Raw genomic sequence first — 20,069 nt, forward strand, 5'->3', positions numbered from 1 at the left:
TTAATAAGCAGCCAGCCCAAAACTTTCATGACAATAACACATCTAAAAGGTTATTAACATCCAACGAAAGTAAAAAAAACACCAACTAACATTGTTAAAGCTAGAGAGCGCATGCTTCTTCTCTTGACTTACATGAGATCTGAGATAATAATCAAACCTGGACTGCTATTTACGAATTTGAACGTAATGCCGACAAATCCTTTTTTGATTGGAAACAAGAACGAAACTGACCTGTATTTGGCAAAGTATAGTTTTAACGCGACTAGCGACATCTGGATATTGGTCGAATACTTCACAGGCGGCAGCTTCCCCAACTATTTTTACGATATTCGGTAGATTTGCGTTGTTATCACCAAGAACGGCTGGATGATTTCTACAATAAAAGTAATATGCTTAAGAAATAAGATTTTAATGTTTCAGATCTACAACCATTTTCTTTGAAAGTCAGTTATATCGGCTGAAATATTTACACACGCACTTTCAAAATACAGTTTAATTTGCAAAAAAAAATAGTTGTTTTTGTACAGTATCAACACTTACGCTTCTATAAGATCGCATAGATATCCATAAACATGCGGAGCCTCTTCGTGATCTTCGGTGACAGGTAGCCATGTTAACCACTTGGGAATGATATCGTTTACATTAACTGCCGAAGCGTTGTATTTGCAGATCTTGGACACTGCCGATATACAATTGTCCGTTGAATTCGTGTTACTTTTACTTCGAGCATCTGCATGCGATATTACTGCAGCCAACAAAGGCACTACTTCTGCGCATGCGCCTGCGTAACTCTCCCCACCAAACTGCGCCATGACACCGCATCCATACGCAGCAGCTTGTCTAACTTCCGGACTGTGATCTTGCACACTATTGATCAGCGGCTTCAAAAAGCAATCTTGGTATTTTACAGAAATCTGGATGAAAAAAAGCCAAAAAAAAGAAAATTAAAAAAAAAGTCAATAAAATTAGGCCGCTATATGCAACTTGTTGGTTTTAGAAATCGTATTACCGGTCCAGTATATTCTAGCAAATCATCAAATATACATATAGCCCATTGACGGTCTGATGCAGGTCGACTTGGTTCCTACAAAGAAAAAATACAGTCGTGAAATTTTTAGAAACATAACTAACAACCGACAGCTATAACTAAGATGCTCACCAACAATTTATTAAAGTCGGGAAGAAGTTGTTCAAAAATTGGTAATATCACTTCCCTATGCGTCTTAAACAGAGCATGCATTACATCTGAAACCTAGAAGTGAAATGTGTAACGTCATAATTCTTGCAACTTTCCCCCTTTAAAGTAAAGAGAAGTAAGAAATAAAGATAAATTACGTGTTTTGGTAAAATAACTGTTTTGTGAACAGGTTATTTTAACTAACGTAAACAAACATACCTTACTAAGTATATATTCGTCTGTCTCGTGCTGAAAGTATAAACATTGCAATCTATCAAACTATGCTGCAGTGGTTATGCTTCTCTTTCAAAATGCTGTATATTCCCAATGCATAGCGACCACAGTAAATTTTATACATTACCTCGTCCTGTAAGTTTTCTTCTGTTTCCTCGTCATAGTCTTCGTCCTTTCGTTTAACTAGTTCAAATGAATATATATATATATATATATATATATATATATATATATATATATATATATATATATATATATATATATATATATATATATATATATATATATATATATTAGGAAGAAGGACTTGTTATTCCATGTTTAAAAATTTTCAAATGACCCTCAATTAATAATTAACAAAGAATACAAAAGAATAATATGAAACTAAAGACAAAACTCCATCAAACATCACACCTACCATGCCTCTCTTCTTGTCTTTCTGCATGTGTTTCTAATTTCTCATGTATCAGTTGAGCTAGTTGAGTCAAGTTTTCTTGTGTGATATGGCCAATGCTCAATACTTCAATACACTAAGTAGTTATAAAAATACTAGTGATTTTTGTCTTAATAAATAAGCTTCTTAAAAAATGTTTCTTAAAAATATATTTTTATATTGTGAACTTGTTGCACCGATCTCTTGAGTAAGAGAAAAATTTACCTTCGCAAAACTCTCCATCATCTCTGGCACCACAGCTTCTTCTGGCTCTCGTTCAATTGAGCTAAGAAGTTCAGGTGCAATATATGTCCACATTTGATTAACATACTCTTCCCCTGAAAAAAAGACTTCACTTGTATATCTAGAAAAAACACACTTAACCTCATAAACTAAAACTATGCTTAATGTTGTGCTACCACGACAATTTTTTAATGATCGATATAAAAAAAACTATAGAATCCAGTAAATCACAGGAGCTGGTGCCTAGCATATTTTTCACAAATATGAAAAAAGCATTGAAGCTCATGGATATGCATACAACGAAATGATTCATAAAGTTCAGGTTAGTAAAAGTATCAAAACTAAATGTCTTGAATTAAATTCAATACAAAACCCGAGGGAATTACAGATCTTGTAATATTTACCATGTAAGCTATAAGACTTTGTTGTTGGGAGGTTATCACTGATCTTTTATTTTTCCAGCCACATTAATTTATCATTTTTATATATTGTTTTTTTTTCTAAACGCTCTTTTTTAATTAAAAGTAAAAACAGACAAGATAATTTTTTATAGATTCAACAAAATTAGGAAAACACAAAACGAGTCTAGATAAGACAGTACTTTATTTAAACAAAAAGAAGCCAAAGGTGAAATTCGTGTTTTGGTGAAAGAACTTTGTTTAAATGTTAAGAATGTTGGCTTGTCAACTATAACAACTTCTTTAATAGGTGGGTCCGAAGAATCATCTTTTAAAGACTTGTTAACGACAAATCAAAATTCCAGAGAAAGATTGTAACCTTTTGTTTTGGCGCATTCCAACAAGTGAGGGAGAGATTCAGCAGCAGTTACTCGAACAGGTATTCATTGTTAAAGAAATATATTAACACAATGTGTATTGTGCAATAATTAAAAAAAATATACCAATTTTTATAAAAAAAGAAAAGATATTGTCATGAAAATAAAACTTCAGCAAAGGGACCATTATCTTTACAACCTAAGAAAACAATTGAGAACAGTTAACAATCAATAACAATTTAGGACGGGGATGTTTTTAAAGAAATACCTGTCCAGTGTATTCAGCAAATCCTTCCTTAAGCTCCCTGGCATAATGAACCAACATTTGACAGGCAGTGCTTTTATCCTCCAAACCCGCTGTTTTGATACCAAACTTTTGCTGATCTCCAAGATTGACGAACTCCCAACCTTCGTCCTCATCAACATCATTATTTTGTGGGTCATCAACTTTTGAGAAAAAAATAATTAAGCACAATCAAATTAATCGAAAAATCATCATTCAAAACATTTTTGTCTCTGAAACAACTTCAGTAATCAGACATTCATAGGCTAGCACAATTACCATCTAGCAGTGCAACTTCTGGTTTGATCTGAGCTGCTTTCAACACAGGTGGCATCACAACAGGCAAATACTGTACAAAATCCTTGCCAATTATTTTACACATTCTTGCCCACGCGGATATAAGATAAGACATTTGTGGATCATCAGCTTCGATTTCTGCTGAATCAGTTTGAGATTTTAAAAGTAATTGCATCACTTCAGACGCATCAGGAAGAAACTATACAAAAAACAAGCTATACAGATCAAATGTGCCTAAAAATATCTAAAAACAGAGATTTTTTAGCAGATATCAAAAATAAAAAATTGACTAAATTTTTCAAAATTCTAAAAACACAAACCTTCTCTGCACCTACAGCTAATCCAATCAAACTAATGCATTCAATTGATTTACCATGCAGCAGCCTGTAATCTTTACCGTTGGCGTTTTGAAAGATGTACTTTAGACTTGGCATAAACCTTTCATAGTACTTCGTAAATCTTGTTTCAGCAGTGTCTGCTACTGTAGCTATGGTCGTTAAAACTTGTTCGAGCACCAATTTTGTACCACCTTGAAGTAACTAGAAGAAAATTTTATTTATCTTAAGTAAAATAATAATAGCCTAACTTTGTCTGTTAGCCAAAACCGAGTCATGCTAAACCACGCACGAAACTTTCAAGCTAGAAATAACAAATGCGGTATAATTTTATCGACTTTGCCGTGACAGCAAATTTCTGTGGATTCTGCTCAGGCAAGGACTAGTCTTAGAGTCTGTTTTTATGCAACATATTTATGGTCTTTTTAAAAACGCACCTCTTGAATTTTTGATGCAAGGACCACTTCCAGTGTGTCAACAAGTGAATCTAAATAAGGCTCCAAAATCTTTGGAGGACATTCCTCACAGAAGTTAACCATAGCAGCAGCAGCATGCGCTTGTACTCGTGGATGAGCTGTGTCGTTTAACAATAATGCCATCAAACCTTCAAAATAAAAACAGTATTAAAAATGATGATTTTTGTGTAGGTAGTAAAGTTTTCATTTTTAAACAAGATGCAGGCGCTGCATAAACTATCTCGCTATTAAAAATGGACAACTATGAAACATCGACAATGCGACCCAACTCTGCTAACAAAAAATACAGCCTATCATTTATGGTTGAAGTCTTGAGATTGAAACGTTTATGGTCTTATACAGCTTTTAGTTGACAAAAAATCAAAATTTTGATGTCACCATCATGTTCAGCATACTTTTTTTTGTTAACTTTGCCAATTTTTGTTGAAAATAAAGTAGTTTTAATTTTTGGACCAATTTTGGCCTAAAATGACATTTAGGTGACAAAATTAAAATTATGATGTCACCATTATGTTCAGCATACGTTTTTTGTTAACTGTGCCAAATTTTGTCGAAAACAAATACCAAACGTCATTTAGATGACTTCCAAGTACTTAGGGAGTTTAGGTACGAAGTTTAAATCTGTGACGTTGCAATTCAGTCAGTCAGTCAGTCAGTCAGTCAGTCAGTCAGTCAGTCAGTCAGTCAGTCAGTCAGTCAGTCAGTCAGTCAGTCAGTCAGTCAGTCAGTCAGTCAGTCAGTCAGTCAGTCAGTCAGTCAGTCAGTCAGTCAGTCAGTCAGTCAGTCAGTCAGTCAGTCAGTCAGTCAGTCAGTCAGTCAGTCAGTCAGTCAGTCAGTCAGTCAGTCAGTCAGTCAGTCAGTCAGTCAGTCAGTCAGTCAGTCAGTCAGTCAGTCAGTCAGTCAGTCAGTCAGTCAGTCAGTCAGTCAGTCAGTCAGTCAGTCAGTCAGTCAGTCAGTCAGTCAGTCAGTCAGTCAGTCAGTCAGTCAGTCAGTCAGTCAGTCAGTCAGTCAGTCAGTCAGTCAGTCAGTCAGTCAGTCAGTCAGTCAGTCAGTCAGTCAGTCAGTCAGTCAGTCAGTCAGTCAGTCAGTCAGTCAGTCAGTCAGTCAGTCAGTCAGTCAGTCAGTCAGTCAGTCAGTCAGTCAGTCAGTCAGTCAGTCAGTCAGTCAGTCAGTCAGTCAGTCAGTCAGTCAGTCAGTCAGTCAGTCAGTCAGTCAGTCAGTCAGTCAGTCAGTCAGTCAGTCAGTCAGTCAGTCAGTCAGTCAGTCAGTCAGTCAGTCAGTCAGTCAGTCAGTCAGTCAGTCAGTCAGTCAGTCAGTCAGTCAGTCAGTCAGTCAGTCAGTCAGTCAGTCAGTCAGTCAGTCAGTCAGTCAGTCAGTCAGTCAGTCAGTCAGTCAGTCAGTCAGTCAGTCAGTCAGTCAGTCAGTCAGTCAGTCAGTCAGTCAGTCAGTCAGTCAGTCAGTCAGTCAGTCAGTCAGTCAGTCAGTCAGTCAGTCAGTCAGTCAGTCAGTCAGTCAGTCAGTCAGTCAGTCAGTCAGTCAGTCAGTCAGTCAGTCAGTCAGTCAGTCAGTCAGTCAGTCAGTCAGTCAGTCAGTCAGTCAGTCAGTCAGTCAGTCAGTCAGTCAGTCAGTCAGTCAGTCAGTCAGTCAGTCAGTCAGTCAGTCAGTCAGTCAGTCAGTCAGTCAGTCAGTCAGTCAGTCAGTCAGTCAGTCAGTCAGTCAGTCAGTCAGTCAGTCAGTCAGTCAGTCAGTCAGTCAGTCAGTCAGTCAGTCAGTCAGTCAGTCAGTCAGTCAGTCAGTCAGTCAGTCAGTCAGTCAGTCAGTCAGTCAGTCAGTCAGTCAGTCAGTCAGTCAGTCAGTCAGTCAGTCAGTCAGTCAGTCAGTCAGTCAGTCAGTCAGTCAGTCAGTCAGTCAGTCAGTCAGTCAGTCAGTCAGTCAGTCAGTCAGTCAGTCAGTCAGTCAGTCAGTCAGTCAGTCAGTCAGTCAGTCAGTCAGTCAGTCAGTCAGTCAGTCAGTCAGTCAGTCAGTCAGTCAGTCAGTCAGTCAGTCAGTCAGTCAGTCAGTCAGTCAGTCAGTCAGTCAGTCAGTCAGTCAGTCAGTCAGTCAGTCAGTCAGTCAGTCAGTCAGTCAGTCAGTCAGTCAGTCAGTCAGTCAGTCAGTCAGTCAGTCAGTCAGTCAGTCAGTCAGTCAGTCAGTCAGTCAGTCAGTCAGTCAGTCAGTCAGTCAGTCAGTCAGTCAGTCAGTCAGTCAGTCAGTCAGTCAGTCAGTCAGTCAGTCAGTCAGTCAGTCAGTCAGTCAGTCAGTCAGTCAGTCAGTCAGTCAGTCAGTCAGTCAGTCAGTCAGTCAGTCAGTCAGTCAGTCAGTCAGTCAGTCAGTCAGTCAGTCAGTCAGTCAGTCAGTCAGTCAGTCAGTCAGTCAGTCAGTCAGTCAGTCAGTCAGTCAGTCAGTCAGTCAGTCAGTCAGTCAGTCAGTCAGTCAGTCAGTCAGTCAGTCAGTCAGTCAGTCAGCATTTGGAAACCAATAATATACTCGCAGGCAAGATAGTGAAAATAGATTTCAACTATTGCGATACTCAAAAAAAAGACCTACCCGGCATGACTTTCTCATGGAATTTTTTTTGAAAGAGAACTCCAAAATCTGTTGCCAATTGCCCTAGAGCATTACATGCTGCGTGACGCACTCTAGGATGTGTGTCCTGTAGAAAGGGTAGCACAGAATCCACTACGCTCGCAAGTAATGGCTCCATTTGTTTTACACATCCCTCTGCTATTGCAGACACAGCCATGAGAGCAGCGTGGCGGTATTTCCAATCAGCTACAATAAATATTATCATTAGCAGGAAAAATATCTCCAATCTGATTGGCTAAGAGGATATACATAATAAAATATAAATTAAAAATACATGTTAAATATGAATGCGCAAAATTTTCAGGAGTGTGGGCAGGGAGAGAAAACACAAAAAATGTTTAACAAAAATTATTTCGAATTTTATGAACACAAAACTTTTGAAAACAAAGCTCTGGTATACGTAAACAAAGATTTTTTGTTAACTGTGTCTGCTTATCTGTGACATATAAATGCGATTTCAATAAAAATGTTCCGTATTTTATGTAACTGAATTTTTAAAAGAAGCAACAAACGCAAGCTCAATTAAATACATATTTCTCATATTTTTGTTTTATTTTCCTCGCCTTAAGGGTCCAAAAATAACTAAAAAAAAATCAGAACTCAAAAAATATATATGCAATATTGTTCTGCAAAGTAAGATCTACATGTTCCCACACTATTCTGCAAAGTAAGATCAAGATGTCCACCCACATTTCTGCAAATAAGATCTAGGTGTGCTTGATTTCTCACATTTTCTTGGCGTCTTGGTCCTAACCATAGCGGGGCATGCTGGTGATAGTCAACCGGGTGATCTTTTGAAACATGCTGAGCGTCCCTTGCTCTATTTTACGAATCAAATGTTTTTATTTAAGATGATAAAAACACAACCTACCGTGTTGCAACATACGAGGAATTGTTGAAATTATGTGAGGCAAAACAGCTTTTCCACCCAGACCACATGTAAACCTGTCCAAACTACTTTCGCCAGCTACTGGATTACTAAAACAAATATTTTACAACACAGTGAAAACCTGTTTTTAGAGCGGAAGTCATAGGTGTCCCAAAAAGTGTCTGCCATAAAGAGGCGTTGACTAAAAAAAGGTTATCCAAAAATTAATTCATAACGCTTCAAACACCTGGCCTGGGGTGGCAGGGTTAAGTGAATTCAACATAATGTAACACATTGTCTGAAGTAAAATAACAGCTATTTCGATACCTATCCATATCTGTGTCTTCAATATCATCACTGAAACTCCAATTCTCATCATCTTCCAGATCTACCATCAAACTTAACATCTCAGATACTAAAGTAAACATGTTGCTATTAGCAGTTTGGTGAAGTAAACGTGATTAAATGAAAATTTTGATACAAATAAATTAAAATAACAATAAATATTACATACTAATTTTAGGTATCATTTCACTTCCATTCTTCCTGATCATAGCAGGCGCTAAACATAAACAACACAAAACCCATCAGGTGAAATCTAAAATGTAGTAAAATAATTTAAAAAGATGTCACTGCAGTAACAAACCTGTTTCAGATAGCGTCACTATGGCTTCCAATGCCAGTTGACGCCAAGAGTTTTCAAGTGTGGTGTCGGCAACAACCTGAAAAAAGAAAAATTCTCTTCTTCGATTTTGTTTCTCACAAATGTATCAATGATAAATTAAAGGTGAATACCTGAAGCATTAAGGTAACAGTAGGTTGCAGGTGAATTCTGACCAGCTTGGGCGCAATTTCCACTAATTCTACGAAACTTTTTAACACTGCATCATCACTTTCTGTTTTCACAGCCACTCCAATAGCCTATAAACAGCAATTTTACATTACGATACCATGGATTTAGGCAAGCTAATTAACAACTTCAAATACTTGTTTTCTTAACGTACATCTATATTATAATTTAATTTAATTTAGAAGAGGCACAGTGACTTATGCAATTACCCACTTCAAAAAGTTCAAAATTAAAATTGCGTGTACTACTTAAAAATTTTGCTTTTTCTGCAGGCTGCTTTGACTAGGGTAGCTGACACTGACTAGCTCCCAGGAAGTGGAAATAAAATTGTAAAACCTTGTTTTATTTGTGTGTTCTGAAATGATCAATTCAATTACAAATAAATATAAGGTTATTTTGTCTACAAAATAGTTTAAATCATTGGATTAAAATTTATGATAACGCTATCCAGCTTAAATGATATTTCATTTTTTGTATGGACATGTATATATTATTATTATTATAAAATCATTTATAAAATTATCACATTCTCCATATCTTTTAACTCTTCAATATTTTTGTTATTTCTATACAGAAAACACATGCTCTCTGCAAATAACTTTAATCAATTACAAATGTGAAAATCAACCTGGTTTTCAAGGCCAGCATTTGCATAGGAAATTGCCAGCCCAGGCCAACATCTTGGCAAACAAGAGTGGGTTGTTTCTATAGTATCATAAATTTTTTCGTAAACATGCTTAATGACTAAAATGTACCTCTAAAATCCCAGGGTATATATCAGCGAACATTTTATATTTATTTTCATCCACGCATTCTGTAATAAATGTGCACGAAGCTCTTGCAGAGAGCATTCTTACCTAAAAAATTAAAGAGTCAAAATTTTTGTAATAACAAAATAACAAGCACACTAAAATAAAATACAAAAGTATATATTAAGTTAATTTCAAACTGAAAGTAAAAAAATACATAATTTATGTGAAAAAGAAAAACAAGCCTAAATGAGAATTAATACTTCAGTTCCACCTGATCGGGATTATTTGACAGGATACAAGAAGCAAGCATTTCTTTTATAACTTGTATGTATGTGTCTTGCTGGGTGCCAAATATACCTGGAAATGAGCTGAAATAAAAATTTTACATAAGCTTGAAAAAAAATTGCTGATTGTTTCTAGTAGTCTATTTCTATATTATTCCTTTCCATTAAAAATATGTTTTATTTTTGACTTAGTGTGGTGACAGAAATAATAACTTCGCAATATACCGACAGCGCTTAAAATAAGGGCCAGTCAACAGTTACTGACCATCGATATCTGACATTTAATTGTTCGGATAGGTAAACAAACAGTTAAATTGACCGACTGCTAATTGTGCCTTCCATTAGCAAAAAAACTCTTAGCGGATAAGCAATCAATGTCTGTATTAAACTTCAACTGGATCATTTAAAACAGTTTCATATCATTCAAAACATTGTGAAAAAGCGGTGAAGAGGTTCGAAAAATTCGATAACTACGATCTAGAGCTGAAGGAGGGTTTATTAATCCATGGATAAACCGGCTTTGAATAGAAATATTGCATCTGTTCCATTATTCCTATTTATTGATTAATATATCGCATAATTGTATTGTACGATCGTAATGTATTTAAACATAACTTGATAATGGCTGTATTTGGCCGAAACATCGTCAAATATATTTAATTGATGAAACGGGTGATGTTTTTATTTTACACTTACTTAATCTACACACCATCTCCAAAATTAAAAGAGGAAATAATAAATTTTAACACTATAATCAAAATCATAGCAATTTATCATAGCTAGATAATTTACATCTTAAAAAATCATAGATGCGAATTTTTAATATAGAGTCTATCCTGTATTATTGGCAAAATGGGTGCGTGTTTCTGTACATGGAATTTCATACTCCCACTTTTACAATGCATTCATATTACGTGTAAAACCTAAGAATGTTTCTTTAATATAATTTTCAACTTTTTGACCACCAAAAAAATTGACTTGACTGGTAATTTTAAATTCTAGGCGGTCCTGTGACTGCAAGGGATGAAATATTCATTTTAAAGGGATCCTGAGGTACTTTTACAAGTTGGACTTACCTGAAAGATTTTCATAAGGAATTCCCAATGACATATTCACTTTTTGTTAAAAGTTCATGTAGCCCTAGATATCGGTTTTTCAATATTTGTTTTTCTTGGCGCCTTGATGGCCGCTTCGATCTTCTTGTCCGTTAAAAATTCAGACTAGCTCCAGTCCTTTCTAGTGGCACGTGACCCTATTACGTAGTATTTCAGTAGGGCTCACAAACTAAAGACTTTCACTCGCTCTTATTAATGACTTTCATAGCCAAAAACAATTAATATACTGTCGCAACAAAGTTAAGAAAATTCAACGTATACTTTCCACATCAATCTCTGTACGAATGATTTGTTTTTTTAAAAATAATTCAACATGATATACTAGCTGTCTAAGCAATAAAACAAAAAAATAAGATATTAAAAGCAGGTGTGGGCATGATTTCTTTTATTTCAAATTTAAAAGAATTTATTTCAACAAACATGTAAAAATTACTGATCTATAACCTGTCGACCTAGGCGGGGTAGGATGCTCAAGTGAGTATTGCCAACCTTGTTCTCATCAATCCTTGGGGACGAGGTTGCCTAAGTTACTCAGTAGATGGATATATTTTTTATTAAAAAATATTAAAAAATCAATAGAAAAGAATACTACTTTAATTCATCCAACGATACAAAAAGAGCCAGAAATTACTGTCTAATTAAAGTTTGTTTTCATGACATTCTTCCAATATGTAGCGCAAACATCAACGTGGTCTAGTAAACTAAACTCATTATTTTTCCCTTTTGCGATAGCGCACTAAAACAAGCAGGGTTACAAAAGCAGGACAGACATCAAAGCGCAAGAGCAGAAAAGAGAGACAGGTATCCTGTCTAACATCAACGCTGCTCTGCACCTCCTTGATTAGACCTTTTAAAAGCATACATCGTACAATAATGTTCAACGAAACCTTCATAACTCGCCATTTTTACCGTCGATAAAAAACTGCTGTGGCTATATTGGCACTTATTAGAATACCATGGCAGCTTCTAAATTTTTAAACTTAACAAAACACAAAAAAATGTTTTAGCTACCTACTAAATAAAAATTAATATTTTTACCGGAGAAAAGCAAAAATAATAATAGTTAATTGTGTAAATATTAAAGTTCAACGCAGAAAAAACGACATTTTATTAAATATATTTTAGTGTTTTCTGCAATGATTTAATCAAACTACATTGGTGACAAACAATTTTTTTTGTTGAAGATAACCAAGATGGTGGTCAATATTTAAAAAGCTATATCTGGAGTTACATGAAGTTTTAACAAAAAGTAAATATATCATTTAGCATTTCTAATGCAAATCTTTCAGATGAGTCCAACTTGTAAAAGTACTTCGGGATCCCTTTAAGCATTGTTCTTAGAATAAATAATTAATAGGTCAGAGCAATGCCTACATATAAAAAACCTGGATAAAAATAGAAAGAACTCTAAAAGGACATCGAAATAACTTGATGTCCTTTTGACCATATTTACCAAATTTTCTCCTTTTAAATATTATTAGCCCCTCCTTTAATTGCATGACTTTTTGCTGTTGGTAGGCAATTGATAAATGATATGAAGCCATTTGGGACACCAACAGAGCACAGATGATAGTAAAAGCCATTACAATGCAAAAATCTATTTAATGTGAATGTATAATAAACTAAATTCTTTTTAATTATTTGAACAGTTTATCACTTTATAGAATTTCCATTCTGGATTAACTTTAGTGATTTTAAGAGGTTTTAGCGATGTTTGATGTTTGATATATAACACACTCAGGCCTTCACAAGGACGTGTGAATCAAGTGTTTCTTATATAAACAAAACAAACTCACATAATTATATGCAAAGCAACTTCCTTCATTCCATTTTCTGATGAATTGCAACACTCGTAGAGAAATTTTAATATTTCCGGCCATTGGTTGTTACCGTCATCATCTGAAATAACACACAAAAATACATTTATATTACAAAAATATATTCCCGTATCATAAATTTGAATGTTTAATCTAATCAAATCATTTAAAATTTAGTCCAATTTGTGTAAGTGATGACTTGAATCTGTATAGCATCTTACACAATATAAAATACACACTAAATTTCATCCAAGGAAGTTTCTTAGATTAGCAAGATATCTTATCATATTCTCGAGAAAACTCTTCTCACGTCAAAATGTTTAAGAGTTTTTCTCTAATTGGGAAAGTTAAACTCCCTTTTCCTAATATCCATAATTTTTGTATGTTGCTTCTAAATATTTATGAAACAGAAAAGTTTCTACAAAATTAAGGAGATTATGTTTTGTTATACAACTGTGTACTTTGCCTTAAACCACTGGATAATAGCCCAATTCGACATAAAAAAAATATCTACGCATTATTGTATGTTTTTAATGTATGCATTTTTTAGCAGAGTATATTCGACAAGTATAACATTTTACAATAAAATACATAGGACATGACATTTGAATAAAAAACAACATTTGAACATAAAAAAGTGAACAAGCAGTAATGTTACTGTTGATAGATTTTTCTATTAATTGCTAGTAGGACCTATCCTTATAGACAGAACAGCTGCCACAAAAACAAACACCAATTGCTCTGCTAAGGCCAAAAAAACTTTTCGCCAAGTTGTAGTATTTTGGATCTCAGTTTTTCTTTTTTCCGAGATCAGACCTGCTAGGCATGCAAAAACTTTTTGACATTCACTCCCCAAACTACAAGTGGTAGAAAATACAAGTGGTGTAACTCCTCCATATTCTATATCAAAGACAATATTATTATGGTTATTTTTTTCTCTTTTATTTTGCTTGTAAGCCCAAGGTTAAATTCCTAAAGTGCTATTTCTCTTACAAACATCTAATGGAGCTTCCTTCCCCTGTAATGGTGTTTTTTTGCTTGAATTGTTTTCCTGAGAGAGGCGTTAAACTAGGTCAAGCATCAATGTTCCTCAGTTTGCGGTGAAATGAATTCTTTCTTTTTGCAGAATAGATGTATGACAACCTTCTCAGTTGCAAACCATGATGCAGATGAGGTATTGAAACAGTTGCTTATTCAAAAATCATTTAGAATTGTCGACAGCCAGTTTGAACTCCATTTTCCCTTAAATGTTTTAAGTTTTTATCCATTTCTAAGCGTAGTTCAATAAACATCTTCATTTGGTAGCTTTTTTTTCTTGATTTATTTTGTTCTTCTTCTGCTGAACATTTACCGAATAACTACCTAAGTTGTTTGATTAATGCTATTAGTTGACAAATTTTTAGTGATTGTAATAGAGTTTTGAAATGAGTGATATCTACCTATCTCAGCAAATATTTGTATTCAAAGACCACCCTATCTTGGTGGTAGCAACAAAAGTCTCCTCATCTCAACTGAACAGTTCAACCCCTCAGGAATTGCTCAGATAAACTTATTCCATATACCGTTATCACGCCGTCTAAGTTGGTCATTGATGCCAGGGATAGTTCACATACTATAAGACATCTGATGTTTAAATCCTGTGGATCACGTAGGCAAAAACTGTTTTCACGTCGGGAATTTTAGAAAATTCGTAATTGCACTTATATGCTTGTTTTGAATTATTAAATTATTAAATAACTCAAGGTGATAAAGATAAAAGTACTTGCATGCTCAAAAACCTGTTTTAAAAGTTAGGCTGCAAAAAGCTTTCTGGTGCTGTTTTGAAAGTTACACACCAAGAATTTTTCTTGTGCTGTTATACAGAAAAATTGTGTTGTTTTGTCTATACAGCAAGTTATACTTGTACTGTTTGGTAATTTATGTAGCAAATTATTCTCCTCCCACTTAAAATAATAAGAAAACTTATTCTTATAAAAAAATGTTAGTGTTCTTTTAATGTTTTCTCGATTATAAGAAAATCTGAATCTAAGTGCAGAATCTTTTTAGGAACTTCAGTTTAGTTGGCAAAAGTCTTTTGCAGCAATAAAATTATTTACAATTCATAACAAAGGAGGGTGTTACAGCAAATATATCCTACACTGTTTTTTGCATGTATTTTTTCCATACCGTGGTCTATTTAACAACAGCCTTTCAATATCACATTTTAATTAATGTATTTTAGTCAACAACTAGAAGAAAAACATGTAATAATAATTCTGCCTTTTTCCTTATATTTATTTTATCTTATACGCTAGATTATTTTAGCCATAGTCTTGTAGTATTACATTTTAGCTATAACGTATTTTCACTGTCATATATAATAATCATAACAAAGGAGGGTGTTTCGACAATATAATCGGTCTTGTTTTTCTCTTATATCATAACTATTTTCAGGAAAGGTAAACCCCACTATGAAGTTAATTTTTGTTATAAATTACATAAAAAAATTAAAAAGAAAATAATAGGGTTCATGTCTCGCATATGAACTTTAATTAGTTGATGTAAATTTTGCTAACCATATTGTTTACATAAGGTTATAGGATCAACAAAAGAAAACAATATAAAATGTATATAACAAGGATAAGTTTTAACATCTGGAATTGACTCATTAAAAAAAAAACACATAAAAAACTTTAAAATCCAAATACTTTGTTCTAAAATCATGAGAAAACGACTGTATGATGCTTAAAAAAGTATGGCCAGACTTTGTTTTTAAAACAATGAGAGAACGTCCCATCATTGCTTAAAAATCACCAAATTTTGTTCTAAAACAACTGAAAAAAATTCTTCCAAGCTTAAATATTGTTGTATTTCCTATTGCAATGACAAGTAAAAATCCTAAAAAGAAAACTTCCAATTAAAGCTTAAAAATTGTCATATTTTGCTTTAAAATAACGAGAAAACGTCAAAAGATACAAGCAAATTCTTTAGACAGACATGTCATTGTTACACAACGTCAAAAAACTTGCGTACATGTAAAAGTTACATTAAACAGATTCTGTCATAGTATGTAATTGTGTATGCATTTTTATTAACATATTAACATATGCGTTTACCATGTAATTAAATTTGTTGTATTTTATTTTGAACGTTCCTAAATCACTCGAAAAAACACATAATGCCTCATATAATTTTCTTGTCAACATAGTTAAAAAAATGAAAGTTTTAGCCTGCTGTAATCTACTATAAGGCATTACCAGCAGATTGTCAGAAATGTTGGGAATTAAGAAGGTTAAAGCATATTCCACTTTGGACAAAACTAAAAGGGTTTTCTTGTTTAAATTTCTAACAGGCTGTCTCATATTTTCAAACAATTCCCTTAGAAACTTACCAAGATAGCACTTAGCAAGTTCAGCTATACATTCACACAACTTCTTTCTCATCTGTTGGTCCTGTTCCATCTGCGCAGCTTGCACCAATTGATTTTTACAAACATCTTGAACATCAATACCAATTTTTGTAGGGAAGTCGTCCATGTTTGATATAAGTCGACGACATAATATGGCAGCCATTTTACGTATCTATGACAACAGTCACACAATAATATTTCTATAAATATACACTTAATCCACAAAAGAAATTTTATTACCTCCAAGGAACATGGTGATAGCATGACCTGAAGTAGCAATTGTAACTGAGAGGCTTCTGTAAGTTTACCATACTGTGTCTAAAAGTATACAAAAAATAAAGAATACTTGCCTCAAATAAACCAAATAACAGTTCTTATGGCATTTTATTGACAACATTTCAACCTGCTTGAGTAGCTCAAGAGTGTTTTCAAAATTCATTTTGAGTTTACATTCTAGGAATTGGAAACAAACTTAAAATAATTACCCTAAGTCACACTGACGATTAGTTATATTGAAGATCTAGTACAGTCGAAATGTAAGCTTCTGCGAGATCGAAATATATCCAGACATTTGGACTTGTACGACCGTTTTTGAGACCGTTGGTCAAAGTTAAAAAATGTCTGATCAATCTTTTCAAAACTTTAATATTATTTTTTTAATACTCGAAAAACGTATTTAAAAGTGTTCCTTCGTTTGAAATAAACATGTCCCATTTTTAATTCTTTAAATACTGTGTTTACAACAGAGAAGGGTGTTACGACAAGCACGTTTCCCATGTATTTTTGCATCACCAGCTGTTCAGAACAGGTTGTCCATGGGAGTTATTGTATGCAGATGATTTGGTTCTCATAGCAGAGTCGGTGGAAGAATTAGTTGAAAAGTTTGAGAAGTGGAAGAAAGGACTAGAAGAGAAAGGGCTAAGGGTGAACACAGCAAAGTCTAAAGTCATGATTAGTAGCATTGCAGCTAAGTGTGGCCTTTTAGTTGGAAAGTGGCCTTTTGTAGTTTGCAGGAAAGGGGTTGGTAGTAACTCAATTTTTTGTCGGAATTGCAAGCATTGGGTACATAAGAAGCGCAGTAGTATTGGTGGAAGGTTAAGAGCTGACATTCAGTTTGTATGCAAGCGTTGCAAAGGTGAGATTATGGAGAATGAAGTATTTCCAGCTTAAATGATGTATCACAGTGGCTCGTTAGAGATAGTTGAGAACTTCTGTTACTTAGGTGATATGTTGGGCAATGAAGGGGGGTGTTGGAAGAAGTGTTACTTGCAGGATAGGTTCTGCTTGGAAAAAGTTCAGAGAGTTACTTCCTTTGTTGACTAGCAGAGTCTTGTCAATCAAGTTAAATGGTAGGTTATATGAGGCGTGTGTAAAAGAAGTGTTATGTTGTACAGTAGTGAGACATGGGCAGTGAAGCAGGAAGATCTTGACCATTTAGAAAGGAATGATATGAGAATGGTTAGGTTGATGTGTAACGCCAGTCTGAGAGACAAAGAGTTCAGATGAGCTAAGAAGCAGGCTAAGTATCAATAGAATTAAAGATGTTATCCAGATAAGAAGATTGAATTGCCTGGGGCAGTTGGAAAGAATGGATGGGGATAATTGGGTAAGAAAGTGTAGAAACTTGATAGTTCCTGGGGCAAAGCCCAGAGGCAGACTGAGAAAGACTTGGCAGGAGGTTGTAAGGACAGACTTGATACAGAGGAAGTGAGTTTAGATCTAACACAGTCTAGATCAGATTGGAAGAGGGTCATTAATATACCCCATCCAACCCATGCTAGCATGGAAAACGGACGTTAAGCCGAGAATGCTGATGAGAATGATGATGCACCCAGTTAATATTTTTTTGTTGCAAAAGAAAAATAATAATAATAATTTGTCTCACTAAAAAAAATGTTTGGATAAATTTGTTCTCTTGTTTTGAATTATTAAAATTAAAACTAGCTGTCAAAAGTGAAAAGATAAAAAATACTTGCATGCTCAAAAACTTGCTTTTAAAAGTTATGCAGCAAGAAATTTTCTTGTGTTTTTTTTAAAGTTATTCTCCCCCCACTTAAAACAATAAACAAAACCTGTTTTTGCGCAGTCTTATTTATGAGAAATCTAAGTGCAAAATCTTCTAACGAACTATAATTTAGTTAACAATATTATTTAAAGTCTTCACAGCATTAAAATTATATAGTTAAATATGAAAACGGAGAAGGGTGTTTTGACAAGCATATTCTACCTTTTTTATTATTTTTAAAGTCTTGCATGTTACATTACAGCTAGCGTTCAAACATATATAATAATCAGAATAAAGGGTGTGTTACAACTATAATCTGTCTTGTTTTTCACTTGTCCTAGAACTATTTTAGCGAAAGTAGCTAATTTTTGTTATAAAATAAATTTTTTGTTTTAATCGCATAAAAATGTTTAATTTTTATATACTTTTGGCTAATAATGTAACTATTTTTATGATTACAAAATTGGCATCTAAAATTTTTCCCCTGCAACCCTTTATTATATGAGTTGTACGAAACTAGAAATATACTGTTCGATAAATAAAAAGTTTTTTAAATAATAATGAACGCATTGTGCATTTTAGTTTCATCGCAACAAATTACCATGAATGAAGAATCAACTGCAAGTGGCCTAATGGCATCATTTAGTTATTTGTCTGAAATGTCAATTTCCAAGCGCCTGGAAACACTAAATTGCAAAGTTTTCTTTTATTTAAAAAATTTGTCTGGACAAGTGTAATTTCTTTATTTCATCACTGGCTACGTGCAACTCGCATAAATAATTATTTTCATAATAGACCATTGTGTTTTCGAGAAAACAATTACATGAAATTAAAAAGATCAAGGAAAACTATTGTTTAAATAACAATAACCTGTGTGCAATGATCTTGAGATATTTTCAGTGCAAAAGTCTATAGAATTTGTAAACAACAGCAATTTAAAAAAAATAAACATTAATTTTCTTCTTCAAAGATAATTTTTTCTTAAATAAAAACGATATAAATAAATCGTGCATTGCTTTAAAACAATCTATTCTTGTATAACTGCAACTTGCGTAAGTAGTCAAGACGCCAATCCGAAAAGACTCACATGAGGAATTTTACTCGTTTGCTGAAGACAAGCTTTTTTCTTGTACTAGAAATGAATTTCTGCAGTACAAAACACTGCCGTAGTTAGCTTGAAAACTATCACAACAGGTCCGTAGAAGGTTAATACGGCACCGTAGTTCACTCAAAAACTATAAATATAGTACCGTAGAATGCTTGGCATACTTTGCTTAAAAACTATTAAAATGGTACTGCAGAAGGTTAATACAGCACACTAGTTTGCTTGTAAGAAGACTAATACGGCTTCTTCACAGGGAAACCCCCTATAACATAACCAGCTGTTGAAGTGAATTTTCCCAGCTAAAAATACTTTCATTTACAAAGACCTGTTATTAAAGTTTTGCAGAAAAGGATTTTCTTAAAGCTTAATATAAAAATAAAATGTTCAGAAAAAAAATATTTTTCCAAAACATAAAGACTTAGAGACAAAAAACGTGGGAGTAACACTTTTTTTAACAACAATAGTTTTGTGCACCATTTTTTATAATCTTTCTTGTAATGTTTTGTTGAAAAAAAAGTATAGAATAAAATGTTGAGAAAGATAATATTTGTTTTAAAAAAAGTCTTGACATCAACTGAAACTTGAATATGATTCTTGTAACATTTCACCGAAGTCACATAGATCAGTTAATTTATGACGTAGACATTTAACTACTCTTTAGCTTTAACTAATTGAAACTAATCTCAGTGTGACTTCAGGTATTATTTTAAAAGAGATTACTTTAAATTCATTTTAATTGCTGCCCCATAATGGGCGGGCTTGTAGTCCGCCAGGCGTGAATGAGAAAGATTTTTTTGCTAAGCAAAATCTTGCCTTTCGTGCTCTGATACTTGATTTCGTGTAAACAGACTACTTACGTAGTACAGCTTTGAAGTAGCACAAACTTTAAAATAAACGAATAAAACTTCAGAATAACTAATTGTGAACTTGTACTTAAAAACTAGGTTTGTGATATCAAACTGTCATGGCAGCGAACATAGAAAGGTTTGAATGAGTATCACTGTGTA

The 20,069-nt window shown here is 33.9% G+C and overlaps 1 protein-coding gene across 2 annotated transcripts in view; it reads right to left on the reverse strand.

Annotated features, from left to right (window-relative positions):
* Positions 1-20,069, reverse strand: part of LOC130636095 (importin-5-like) — a 34,054-nt gene that overhangs the window by 294 nt on the left and 13,691 nt on the right. Inside the window, exons 2-26 of one of the 2 annotated variants that reach the window (XM_057445697.1) lie at positions 16,193-16,270; positions 15,935-16,124; positions 12,544-12,646; positions 9,620-9,716; positions 9,352-9,453; positions 8,542-8,667; positions 8,393-8,468; positions 8,261-8,308; positions 8,074-8,161; positions 7,750-7,856; positions 6,840-7,064; positions 4,215-4,381; positions 3,763-3,981; positions 3,425-3,641; positions 3,131-3,309; positions 3,016-3,061; positions 2,865-2,924; positions 2,070-2,182; positions 1,830-1,941; positions 1,539-1,594; positions 1,397-1,426; positions 1,160-1,252; positions 1,010-1,084; positions 541-914; positions 232-373 (exon numbers count right to left, since the gene is read on the reverse strand). In XM_057445697.1, coding sequence (XP_057301680.1) covers positions 232-373; positions 541-914; positions 1,010-1,084; positions 1,160-1,252; positions 1,397-1,426; positions 1,539-1,594; positions 1,830-1,941; positions 2,070-2,182; positions 2,865-2,924; positions 3,016-3,061; positions 3,131-3,309; positions 3,425-3,641; positions 3,763-3,981; positions 4,215-4,381; positions 6,840-7,064; positions 7,750-7,856; positions 8,074-8,161; positions 8,261-8,308; positions 8,393-8,468; positions 8,542-8,667; positions 9,352-9,453; positions 9,620-9,716; positions 12,544-12,646; positions 15,935-16,124; positions 16,193-16,270 — 3,123 coding nt within the window. Of the gene's footprint in view, positions 1-231; positions 374-540; positions 915-1,009; positions 1,085-1,159; positions 1,253-1,396; positions 1,427-1,538; positions 1,595-1,829; positions 1,942-2,069; positions 2,183-2,864; positions 2,925-3,015; positions 3,062-3,130; positions 3,310-3,424; positions 3,642-3,762; positions 3,982-4,214; positions 4,382-6,839; positions 7,065-7,749; positions 7,857-8,073; positions 8,162-8,260; positions 8,309-8,392; positions 8,469-8,541; positions 8,668-9,351; positions 9,454-9,608; positions 9,717-12,543; positions 12,647-15,934; positions 16,125-16,192; positions 16,271-20,069 lie in introns of those variants that run through there. The other variant, XM_057445698.1, reaches the window with a different exon arrangement.

This window comes from Hydractinia symbiolongicarpus, chromosome 3, assembly GCF_029227915.1.
Source record: "Hydractinia symbiolongicarpus strain clone_291-10 chromosome 3, HSymV2.1, whole genome shotgun sequence".
Lineage (NCBI taxonomy): Eukaryota > Metazoa > Cnidaria > Hydrozoa > Anthoathecata > Hydractiniidae > Hydractinia > Hydractinia symbiolongicarpus.